General features: G+C 42.8%; 1 protein-coding gene across 1 annotated transcript in view; it reads left to right on the plus strand.

The window, feature by feature from the left end:
- The window catches only part of MORC3 (MORC family CW-type zinc finger 3), a 31451-nt gene extending 23217 nt beyond the window's left edge, over nucleotides 1-8234 (plus strand). The window contains exons 14-17 of the mRNA XM_074145385.1: nucleotides 234-421; nucleotides 1027-1846; nucleotides 2338-2501; nucleotides 5678-8234. Of these exons, the coding sequence (XP_074001486.1) occupies nucleotides 234-421; nucleotides 1027-1846; nucleotides 2338-2501; nucleotides 5678-5831 (1326 nt within the window). The 3' untranslated portion in view covers nucleotides 5832-8234. The remainder of the gene's footprint in view (nucleotides 1-233; nucleotides 422-1026; nucleotides 1847-2337; nucleotides 2502-5677) is intronic.
- The last annotated feature ends 3967 nt before the right edge of the window (nucleotides 8235-12201 follow it).

Below are 12201 nucleotides of genomic sequence, written 5' to 3' on the forward strand. Positions count from 1 at the left end.
TTTCTAATATGTTGTATGTCTTAAACTCACATGAAGGAAATACTTCATGCCCATCAGTATAGTTTGGGGGGAGGGGTACTGAGCCCTGGTTCAAGGGAATCCTTGTAGTATACCAAAGAAGTGGTGCTCAGGATTTTAGGTGTTGGCAGATAGTTAGGTTTAAGCAGTTCTCCTATCTGAAGAATCTACTAATGTTTGTTTCTTTTTCATTCTTAACTAATATTATCTTATAGATCAATAATGAAATGTTTTTAAAAACACCTGTTTCTTCAAGTAAAGACTTCAAAACATTCTCAGCTGTGAGTGGAAAGGAAGTTCCAAGATCACTTTTACCAGAAACATCAAATGCTTCTGTCAAAAGATCTTTGCTTATTTTACATAGACCAGTATCATCACCTCATTCTGATTCTGATAACAACAGGTTAGTGAACCTGTGCAAAGTAGATTCCTATTTATTTCTAAAATTAATAACTTGTTAATGAAAATGAAGGCGTTGGGTGTAGTCCCATCTTCAGGTGATAGCTGCCAAAATTCATATGTCACTTTTGGGAATATAGGAATCAGTAGGTTGACTAAAAGCACCTAGAAGCCTTGTGAAGTATAAAAGTGAATGCGGCAAAAAGTACTGTGCACAGACAAGGGAAATTCTTAGTGGTTTGTCTCTTTAGGAAAAGACTGTATTGTGTTAACCACATCCTGCAGTTTGTTTTCCTTAACCTCTGTTGGTTAAGGAATGGGTGCAGGCTGGCAGGTGGGAGAGGCCTTTCTGCAAATACTGAGTCTGAGTCTGTTTCAAAATAATGTGTGAAGGTAATAATTTAGTGTGTGGATGCTAGCCACTTGTTTTTACAGAAAAGGTATTTACTATGGCTACACATCTTAAAATACTATGTGGGGAGACAGCCCTTTCTAGTTATTGAGTGGTAGTTTTTAATAGTGCTTATAGAAACACTAAACATAGTTTGAAACAAATGATTTTGCAGTATTTGAGCAATACAATATTTTGTTTAATATTTTGCTTCTCAGTCTTAAACGGAAGACACCCAGTTGCACAACACCTGTGTCTTCAAAGACACCACGATTAAATGACAAAACATTCAACAACCATGATGATGATGAAGATGTCATTATTTTAGAGGAGAGCAGTACTCCGAAGCCTTCAGCAGAGTCTGATGTTCCCGTAATAAAAACGGAATGTATTAATTTGGATCAAGAAGAGAAGCAGAAAGAAAACTGTGATGTCGGAGAACCTTGCAGTGCAGTTGCTACAGAATCAAAAAGTGAACAGTTGACCTCAGCAACACAGACAGAGCTTCCAAAACTAGTTGTTAAAAAGGAGGAGGTGGAAGATGACACCGATATTCAAGTTCCCACAGCAGAGGTGGAAACTAAACAGTACAATGTTAATGACATTTCTGAGACATCTGTAGGTCTTGAACTGAAAAATCAGCTGCAATTATTAAACAAAGAAAAAGAAATGTACCAAAACAAATGTGAAGTATTAACCAAACAGGTAGAAACACTGGAACAGAGGATTTTAGAAATGAATAATAAGTATGTAAAAAAAGAAATGTGCCATCAGTCAACTGAGACGATTTCTTCATTTGAAGGAGAAAATGTTCATGAAAGACGTTTGGCAGAAGTGACCACTCTCTATGAACAGGCCTTAGAAGAAATAGCAAAACTAAAGGAACAATGCAGTACCCTGCAGAACTTAAAAACTGAATGCAGCAAGTGTGCTGATGGTGAAAATAAGAGCGAGGTCGATGAAATTGCTGTGCAACTGGACGATGTTTTCAGGCAACTGGACAAGTGCAGCATTGAGAGAGACAGATATAAAAGTGAGGTATGTTTGTTAAAACAGTGATATCCTTCAAATTAACAAATTATTTTTATTGTTTTAAGGGGTGTTTCATAGCAGTTCTAGTATGCAGCGTATTGTATAGGTCAGTTCACTAGCCAACCAAGCCACCTAAAAGGGGGAAGAAATATTAAAGTAGCCTAGGAGCCTCTGTGGTTTTGCTTCCATAGATAGAAATAAGCAATATTGAGAGAGACTGCAAGGCTCTGAGTGGCTTTGACTGCAACACAGAAACGGAGCAGGCTTAGAGGGAGTACACATACAGTGGTTCAGCTGACAGTTGGCTATTTTAAAGTGGTTTGTCTAGGTTGTCATATCTTAAAACCTCACTGAAAAATTAATTAAAATCAGTCAACCTGACAAAGGTAAATGATTTAAATTTGTGTATGTTTTTATTTTAATCCACCACAATTTTTTAAATATAAAATTATTTTTATTTAGTTTGGTATATAAAATTATTTTTATTTACTTCCCAGATTGAACTACTAGAAGTGGAAAAAAATCAAATTGCCTGCCAATGTGAAGAACTCAAAGCAGAAATCGCACAGCTAAAAGCTTCAATTCCACAAGCAGTAGCACGTGCAAACGATTCTACCACCAGTAATGTAGAAGACTCTGTAAATTTTTCTGATGGAGAAAGGTATCAATTTTCTTCTTTCTAGACTATTTTTTGAGCAACATTTTGGCTGACTGATTGTATCTGAAATGTCTGATAATAATATAATAAAATGTGATGCTTGGAATTCTTTTCTGCTGCCTCTTGTGACTCCTAACTCAGTGACATTTTTTTTATCAAGCGATTTATTTAATTTTTTTTATGATTTAGATATTTGTGTGAACAGGGTTGGCCATTGGAAAATGGAATGCCATACTGACACTTCTTAGAAGATCAAAAATGTTATATAATTTCTAGACACGACTTACAGAACAAGGAGAGAGAAAGGAGGCAGGAAAGAGGGTGATCATTAGCTTATGCTATGTAGATGAACTTCACTTTTGTATTCTGTGTTTCTTTCCTGGATCAATAGTACTCTATTGAAAAGAGTTTGGGTTTGCTTTTGAAACTTACCTCCTTTCCTGTAAGAACTTCTTGCTGCATACCAATCCTATGGAACTAGGTTGTGCCTAGAGTGTATCTTTGAACTAAATGAGGATTTAAACTTACAAATAGAGAGCTTGCAGCTCTCAGTTAATAGAAATATCAAACACACAAAAGAAGTACACATACCAGATGGAAGCAGGGATAAGCACTCCAGCAGCAATATAGGCACACTGCCTGGGCTTGTAGGATGGAACTGAAAGCCAGGGCTCAGCTGGAGTTAAAACTGTCAAGGCCTGTGAAGGGCAACCAGAAGGGTTTCTGTAAGCACAGTAGCAGCAACAGGACAACTAAGAAAAATGTATGTCTCTTGCTCAGTGGGGCAGATGCTTAGCAGCAAAGGACATGAGGTATGTGAGGCACAAATTACTGAGGTACCCAGTATCTTCTTTACCTTGTTTTTTACTGGTAAGGTCTGCCCTGTGGCTGCCCAGGTCCCTAAGCCAAGTGGTAATTTTAGGGGGTGAAACATGACCTATAATAAAAGGTGGCTGAATTAAGGGACCACTTAAGCAAATTTGACATGCACAAGTCCATGGGACCACATGAGACACATCAGAGGGAACTGGCCAATTGATGGAGAGTTGGCCTTACGATGATACCTCCAAAAGACTGTGACGGTTGATGTTCCTGATGCCTGGAAAAAGGCAGTTGTCATGCCTATATTTAGGACAGGCAGAACTACAGGCTGGTCAATGTAGCTTCAGTCCCTGGGAAGACCATGGAGCAGATCTACCTGGAAGCTACCTGCAGCCCTGTGAATAGTCAAGGTGATTAGGAACAACCAGCATGGACTTACTGAGGGCAGATCATGCCTTTTTGGCCTCATTGCCTTTTACAATGACATGACTGGCTCTGTAGACCTTCATTTTAGGAAAGCTTTCATTGTGGGCTGCCATGATACCATGATGGTGAAGTTTGTGAGGTATGATTTGGATAGGTAGACTGGGAGGTGGGCCATAAAACTTGCCAGACTGCTGAGCTTATGGATCAGTATTGAGGCGAGCAGCGGGTAATGGCTTCATTAATGGCCTAGATGATGCAGCAGAATTAACTCTGTAAATTCACAATGACATCAATTGGAGGGAACCATTGATACTCTGGGGGGTAGGGCTGCTGTTGAGGGACCTTTACAAATTGGAAAAATGGGGTGAAAGAAACCTCCTGGAAATTCAACAAAGGCAACTGCAAAGTCCTGCACCTGTGTTGGAAATGCCCCATGCAGTTGAACAAGCTGGAGACTACTCATAGGAAAGCAGCTTGGAAGAAGATGACCTGTGATGCTGGTGGACTAAAAGTTGAATGTGAGTCAGCAGTGCACTCTTGTGGGAGAACCCAGTGCCTACTGGGCTATACTGGCAAGAGTTCAGCCAGCAGTTTGAGGGAAGTGATTCTTCCCTACTACTGGGCATTGTCAGACCAATCATGGAGTGTTGTGTCCAGTTTAGGGCTCCCTGGTATATGAATGACACTGGAATTTTGGAGCAAGTCTACTGAAGGGCCACCAAGATGGGTAAGGGCCTCGAGCATCTGATATAGAAGGGGAAGCTGAGGTAAATAGCCTTACAAAGAGTGGGTTACCTTGAAATCCTATTGCTCTCTTCTGCTGCCTAATTGAGGGGGTGTAGAAAAGATGAGGCCAGCCTCTTCTCATAAGTGCAGTGATAGGATGAGGGGCAGTAGACACAAGCTGAAACAAGGGAAATTCTGTTTAAATACTAGAGAAAAGGGGTGTTCACAGCAAGGGTAATCAAACCCTGAAAAAGGGATCTAGGCAGATTGTGGAATCTCCGTCTTTTGAGAATTTCAAAACACAAGAAGGTGCTAAGCGACCTGAACTGAGTTAGCCCTGCTTTGAATGAGGGGTGGAGGAGGGAAGAATGGACTGGATGATTTCCAGAGACCCGTTTCAATCTGATTTTTTTTCTGTGGTTAAATCTCCCTTTTATCTGCCAGTCTTTCACTTTTTTCTTATAGCACCCGACTTGTGCTTCGCAAACATATTCAGGACTTGCAAGTAACTTCCACCACAAGTCCTATTGGGGTATGATGGCACTGTCAAGACTGGCTACTGGAGATGATGAAGGAACTGATAGTAGAAGGAAATTCTTAAGGGAAGGGATGGGTGATTTGGAAGTAATTTGATCAGGGCAAGGGGATCCAGGAAAGAAAGCAAAAAGAGGAGGCAGAGCATTTTGCCTGTACTATAATTCATACTTTATTTCCTCTTTATATTTTAAAGCCTTCAGATAAACTGCTATTTCTTGCCTTCTCTTCTTTTTCTCTCCTTTTGTTCCCATAGACAATAGTAGTTTGTGCTTCTAAATGCATAAAAGTCGGGGGGGTTAATATTGCTTTGAGAAATAAAAAGGTGGTGTGGGATAAAGCATGTGCAAGTCCTTATTTGCTAACTTGAAAATATTTCGGATTAGTTTGGGGAAAGGCAAAATTCAGTTTAGCCCTTAGTATTTGTTTGAAACTAAGGGTATATATACACCTTCAAAATTAAAACTCGAGAGGCTCAGCTTTGAAAAACTGGTAAATTTTGAAATTATCTTGATGCAGCTTTAACTGCATCAGTTTTTTGTTGGTTTATGGAAATCCTGTACAAAGCCTTTCCAGTACAGAGTATTAATCCTGCGTTGTTAAATAAAGTACTGTGTATTTGAATGTAAAACTTCATCCACATCTAATTGTATCTAATTATTTCTTCACAGCCTGAAACTACGCTCTCTTCGAGTGAATGTTGGGCAACTTCTGGCTACAATCATGCCTGATCTAGACTTGCAGCAAGTAAATTACGATATTGACGTAGTAGATGAAATTTTAGGACAAGTTGTAGAACAAATGCATGAAATCAGTAGTACTTAATATTTTAAGATTTTAGCAGACTGTTTTTTGATCTTCCATTATAACCTTTGTGTAGGTTCAAAATTGTATATACTGCTTCTTCACTTTATATATTTGACGTAATTTGATCAATAAGGGTATATACTATATGCGTTTAGATGTTCCCACAGATGCAGTGGGTGTTATCTTCACTTCCTCTTAAAGGAACGCTGTTAATATTGACCAACCCTGATGTACTTAATTAAGGATTTTGCTTTTAAAATATATTTGTAATTAAATTTGCAAATATTTTTACTATTAGGAATCTTAATACTTTTCTACAAAAGCTTTTTTGTTGACTTTGATCTTATATAAACATTAATACTTGCAATTATTTCCTCTTCTAAAATTTAAGTAGTAGAATCTATTAAAAATGCAAAAAAAGAAAACCTTCCTTGGTTTCCTTCTCAGAACAAGTCTTAGTAGTGTTGTTGTATACTACAGTATTGTTTCATTGCTATCAGCAATGATATATGTTGCATTAATGGGACAGAAATTTAACTAGTAGATGAGAATTGTGGCCATATGGGTAATATTTGTGTTTGACTACCAAAAGAAGAAAAAAATCCTTAAGGGTTTTATCCTGAAAACTGCTCATCTTTGACTCCCTTTTGGATTTTTCGATGTCACTAAAGAATATTATCTGTACATAGTTTTGTAGCATAAACAACTCCATGGGATATGGCTAGGATATTTCAGCCTTTTCAGCAACGGAAACCACATGCCTGTTTGTGTCCTGCCCTTGCTACTTGATTGTTGTTTCCTATATCTAAGAACCTGTCTGTATTTGAGCACGGTCAGAGGGATCTTCAGTTCTGCCCTGGACTTCCCATTTGAACACAGCAGTGCTGGTTCACAAGTCCAGATATGTACCAGTACACGGCTTTAATGGTCAGATTTCACACACAGCTCTTGCCTGCTTTTTTTCCAAGTCAAAGGCAGCTTGTGGAATGGAAAGCATCCTGGTGGACCACTGGAGAGAACAAGCTGGGGTGGCATATCCAAAGCTAGGTAGGATTCCTGGGCAACCTCTGCTCTGCACCAAATGCCACCTCTTTAGACCTGAAGGCCTTTTTTCAGGGAAGCCCAGTGCTGAACAGGGTTGACATAGAGGTTCTGTGATGTATACAAATGCTCATGTGTATCACTTCAAAAAAACACATTGTTTCAGTATTAAACACGAAGCCTGCTGTGGAGTCTTTCAGATTGAGATGTGAGGGTGCTGAGATTTGTTTCCAAAATTTACCTTTCTATAAGAATGTACCATGCTGAGTACAAATGAGTACTAATTCCTTGATTAACTAGTTGAATTGGAAGTACTTTGAAAAGAGGGCATGTTTCCTTATCTGTGGTGTTAACCGCTACAGAGTGAGCTAAAGCTGAAAATGTTCAAATATAATTGTTTATGCTATTTTAAGGTTTAAACATCTTTTATTACAGGCACAATAGGGGATTCCCTCTTTCACCCTTCCCCCCCCTTTTTTTTTTTGTAAATATTTTATAGTGACTCTTAAGACACTAGTTCTATGCTCTAATGCTCACATAAAAACTTCCTGGAAGAAATGGTACCAAGAGAAATCACAGTTACAGTGGTGACAATTACTTTCAGGCAATTGCATGCTTTTCTTCTGAAGTCATCAGGAATCGGAGGAGAGGTGGCAAAGACAGCAAATCCACCTTTTATTCTGTGGTGGTATTTGTCATCCAAACAGTGATCAAGAAAATTGGTTCTTGATTTTAAAAAATTCTAAAAAAATTAATAAATAATTAAAACTTAAAAAAAAAATCATGAAATAACATTCAATGTGTTTATTCTTAGGAACTGTATTTTTTTATAAAGCCAACAGTTTTGGCTTTTGCACTGCTACTGTCCCATTTTAATTAGATTATGTTCTTTTTAGTTGTAGTTCAGTTTCTTTCGATGGGCAGTATTTCAATTTTAAGATGCTATCTATTCTGATATGCCAATAAGGGTAATGCAGTACTGTTGTACTTTATAATGGATAAATTGAATGTTTGATTTTTGAAGAGGTGGCTGTAATATAACTGTTTGTATGACTTTTTAAAAGTTTATATTTTCCATTTATTGGTGTGTAGTTTTCCATTTCTTAATCATTATTTATTATGTTTCCTCAGACTCTGTAGTTTAATTTCTTATAGACAACTTGCAAAATATAGCATATGTCTATATTGAAAATGGCAGATTTACCCTGTACATTCACACTTTGGAGAACAGTGGACTAATGGAAATGGTTTTTATTTACTTGTTAAAATGTATTTTTTTGTAAAAAATAAAAAATATATAAATCTGAGTTTGCTGGATCAAAACTTGTACGTGATCAAATGCAATGTTTTTGTTTATAAATAAACACTATGCAGAATGGCTAATGTTTCTGGCTTATTGTTAAGTGTTTGATTTTACAAGAAAGCTGGCTCAGTCTGGTTTTGAGCAGAGGACACATGCACACCACGCGTGCCCTCAGACCAGGTCAGCATCCCAACTGACCCCAAACCAGCTGGCTGTGCATCTTCAGACAGTCAGTTTTGTACAAGAAATTGTTACCCAATTACAAGGCTCTTACTGTAATAGGTTTTGGGACAAAACTGTTTTTTCAGGTCCTTGTTGGAGAGCTGTTGTCTTTGTGGTGCTAAAGCAGAAGTGACAGGAAGGCAAAGGTATGAGTGAGGGAGGTGGGACCACCCACCCCTTCGGGTGACAGTAAGCTCTTGGATCAGATCAGCTCTCCTTGTGAAATTGTGCCCTTAGGCTAGTTGATAAGTTCCCCAGCATGAGAGACTCAGAATTCTTTCAGATATTTTTGTGGCTGAGGTAGACCGTTCTTCCCTGACCCGTAGTTGACCATCCTTTACAGACAACTTACAAAGAGAGGGCAGCGTGCAAAGTATTGTTAAGGAAACCTGGTATGGAGACTTTCTGGCTATGGGAAAAACGGTGCTGTTATAATCCAGGGTATGTGTTAACTGAATTTCAAGGAATTTCCTGCTTTTAGTATATGGGTATATAATAAAAAAAAACAAAACAAAACAAAAAACTATCAAGAAGGGATGTGGTTGAGACATCACAGAAGGTGGAATAGGATGTGAAGCTGTCTTTTATGTGTTCTTTTGCCGTTGCCTTAGACATAAGATAGCAAAACACGGCATTCTCCTGGAGAAACTGGAGAATCATGGCATAGACAAGTGTACTCTCCACTGGATAAAAAACTGGCTGGATGGCCGTGCCCAGCGAGTTGTGATTAATGGAGCAAAATCTGGTTGGCGGCCGGTCATCAGTGGTGTCCCTCAGGGCTCAGTTTTGGGGCCAGTCTTGTTCAATATCTTCATTGATGATCTAGATAAGGGGATTGAGTGCACCCTCAGTAAGTTTGCGGATGACACCAAGCTAGGTGGGAGTGTTGATCTGCTTGAGGGTCGGCAGGCTCTACAGAGGGACCTGGACAGGTTGGATCATTGGGCCAAGGCCAATGGGATGAGGTTTAATAAGGCCAAGTGCCGGGTCCTGCATTTTGGTCACAACAACCCCAGGCAACGCTGCAGGCTTGGGGAAGAGTGGCTGGAAAGCTGCCCGGCAGAAAAGGACCTGGGGGTATTGGTGGACAGCCGGCTTAACATGAGCCAGCAGTGTGCCCAGGTGGCCAAGAAGGCCAACGGCATCCTGGCCTGTGTCAGGAATAGCGTGGCCAGCAGGAGCAGGGAAGTGATGATGCCTCTGTACTCTGCGCTGGTGAGGCCTCACCTCGAGTATTGTGTTCAGTTCTGGGCCCCTCACTGGAGGAAGGACATTGAGCTGCTGGAGCGTGTCCAGAGGAGAGCCACCAAGCTGGTGAGGGGTCTAGAGAACAAGTCAGATGAGGAGAGGCTGAGGGAACTGGGCATGTTTAGTTTGGAGAAGAGGAGGCTGAGGGGGGACCTCATTGCCCTCTACAACTACCTGAAAGGAGGTTGTAGAGAGGTGGGTGTTGGCCTCTTCTCCCAAGGGAATAATGACAGGACCAGAGGAAATGGTATGAAGCTGCGGCAGGGGAGGTTTAGATTAGATATTAGGAAGAATTACTTTACTGAGAGAGTGGTCAGGCACTGGAACAGCCTGCCCAGGGAGGTGGTGGAGTCACCATCCCTGGAGGTATTTAAGAAATGTGTAGACATGGCACTTCAGGGCATGCTCTAGTGCCTGGGATTGTTGGTTTGTGGTGGGGTGTTGTGTGTGAGGTTGTGGGTGTGGGGTTTAGTTGGTGGGTGCTTTTTTTTTTTTTTTCTTTTTTGGGGGGGGTTGTTGTTTGTTTGGTTTTGTGTGTTGTGGTTTTTTGTTTGTTTGTGTGTTTGTTTTTTTTTTTTTTTAATGTGGTTGGACTCGATGATCTCAAAGGTCCCTTCCAACCACTAAGATTCTGTGATTCTGTGAAAAAATATAACTTCTGTACCGCAGTTGAACCAAGAGGGTATGCCAAACTAACCGTGGGTAGTTACAATGCTAAAATGCACACCTCTCTGTGAATAAAGAGCATGCTAATCAGGTAACCTCCCTAAATGTTTTAAACATGAGCTTAGTTAGGAGGGTGAATGAATGATTATTAACTGACCAGTTGTATTTTATTGTTAGAAATATTGGGTGGTTTTGAAACGCGTGCTGTGCTGGCTGTTGTTAAATGCCCAGCACCCGATTCTGCAGAATTGAAATAAAACCAAATATCTTGACTCAGTGTGGTGACGGGCTCTCGCACACCGGCTGAAGAATCCTGATTTAGGGATGACTGGTATCCTCCCACGCTTTCTGCTGTGTGAGTGAAATTTCAAATCAAGCAGGAGGAGTTGTGCTGTCCTGGCTTCCTGAGCCTAGTCATACTTGCACAGACACCTCTCACTAGACCAGGTTGCTCAAAGGCTCATCCAGCTTGACCTGGAACACTTTCAGGGATGGGGCATCCACAACTTCTCCGGGACAACCTGCTCCAGTGTCTCACTGCCCTCACAGTAATGAATTTCTTTCTAATATCTAATCTAAATCTCCCCTCTTTCAGTTTAAAGCTGTCACCCCTCGTCCTATCGCTACACTCCCTCATAAGGAGTCCCTCCCCATCTTTCCTGTAGGCCCCTTTCAGGTACTGGAAGGCCACTATAGGGTCTCCCTGAAGCCTCCTCTTCTCCAGACTGGACAACCCCAACTCTCTCAGCCTGTCTTCATAGGAGAGGTGCTCCAGCCCTCTGAGCATCTTCGTGGCCCTCCGCTGGACCCGTTCCATGTCCAAGTCCTTCCTGCGCAGAGGGCTCCGGAGCTGGACACAGTACTCCAGGTAGGGTCTCACCAGAGCAGATTGATTGCCCTTTGGCCAGTCTAAATGTAAAAACATCTCAAGTGTAGCAAAGGCTTTTTTCTTCTTCTTCTTCTTTCGGGGAGTGGGAGAGCTTTAGGCTGGTTTAACGTTTGTGGGTTTTTTCAGTGGGAGGCAAAAGCTTCCAGGGCAGGGCAAATACAGCCGAGGAAGAAGAAAGGGCAGGCAAAAAAGCTGCCGAAAGCGGGGGAAGGGGGGTGGTGACCCCTGCTGGCCACGGGCCCACCGGAGGGCCCGGCGGAGCGCTGCCCTGCCGCTCCCGTCTCCGCCAGGGGGCGCTGCCGCACCGCCGGGCGCGACTCAGCCCGCGCAGGCGCGAGGGTGGGCTGGGGCGGGAAACCCGCTCCCGCGCTGGAGTCGGGCCAGGCGCGCGCGGCGCCGCAGGTAGGGGCTGCTCCCCCCCCCTCCCCCCCGTTAGTGGCGGTTGGGGCTGCTAGTGTCGCCCCGCTGTGCTGCGGGGAGAGGAGCCGCGGCTTTCTGAGGGTAGGAAGAGGCCTGGGGTGGCCAAGCGGCGGGGAACTGGGGGAGTTGCTCGCCTCGGCGTCCGCAGGGCTGTCGCTATGGAGCGCGTTGGGTTTCGTGTGGCTGAGCCCCCTCAGGGCGGCGGGCATCGCCGCTCCCTCGGCGGCGGGGGTGCGGGGGCCCCGGGGCTTTGGGAAGCGGCCCCCGCTAGCGGTGCCGCCCGGAGCGCGAGAGGCTGCGCGGCCGAGGGGCGCCTCTTCCCTCCTCCTGCCCCCGCCGGGGCCTTCGTGCCTCTCTTTTGTTTTGCCTTCCGAGCGCTTCGCTGCCGGTACAGAAGTAGTTGTTACCCCGAGGGATGGATGCGCGGCCTGGGGCTGCTCGGCGGGGGCTCACCCCGTCAGGAGCTGGGCCGGCCGAGGGGAGTGCTCTGGGGGCTGCAAGGGCAAAGCTGGGGGTGTCTGTCCAACAAGCAGTAAATGTCCGGCATTTCCTGCTTATTGTAACCCTGGCCCGCGCTTCTGTCACAGCCTTTAATTCTG

Source organism: Numenius arquata, chromosome 1 (assembly GCF_964106895.1).
Source record: "Numenius arquata chromosome 1, bNumArq3.hap1.1, whole genome shotgun sequence".
Taxonomy (NCBI): domain Eukaryota; kingdom Metazoa; phylum Chordata; class Aves; order Charadriiformes; family Scolopacidae; genus Numenius; species Numenius arquata.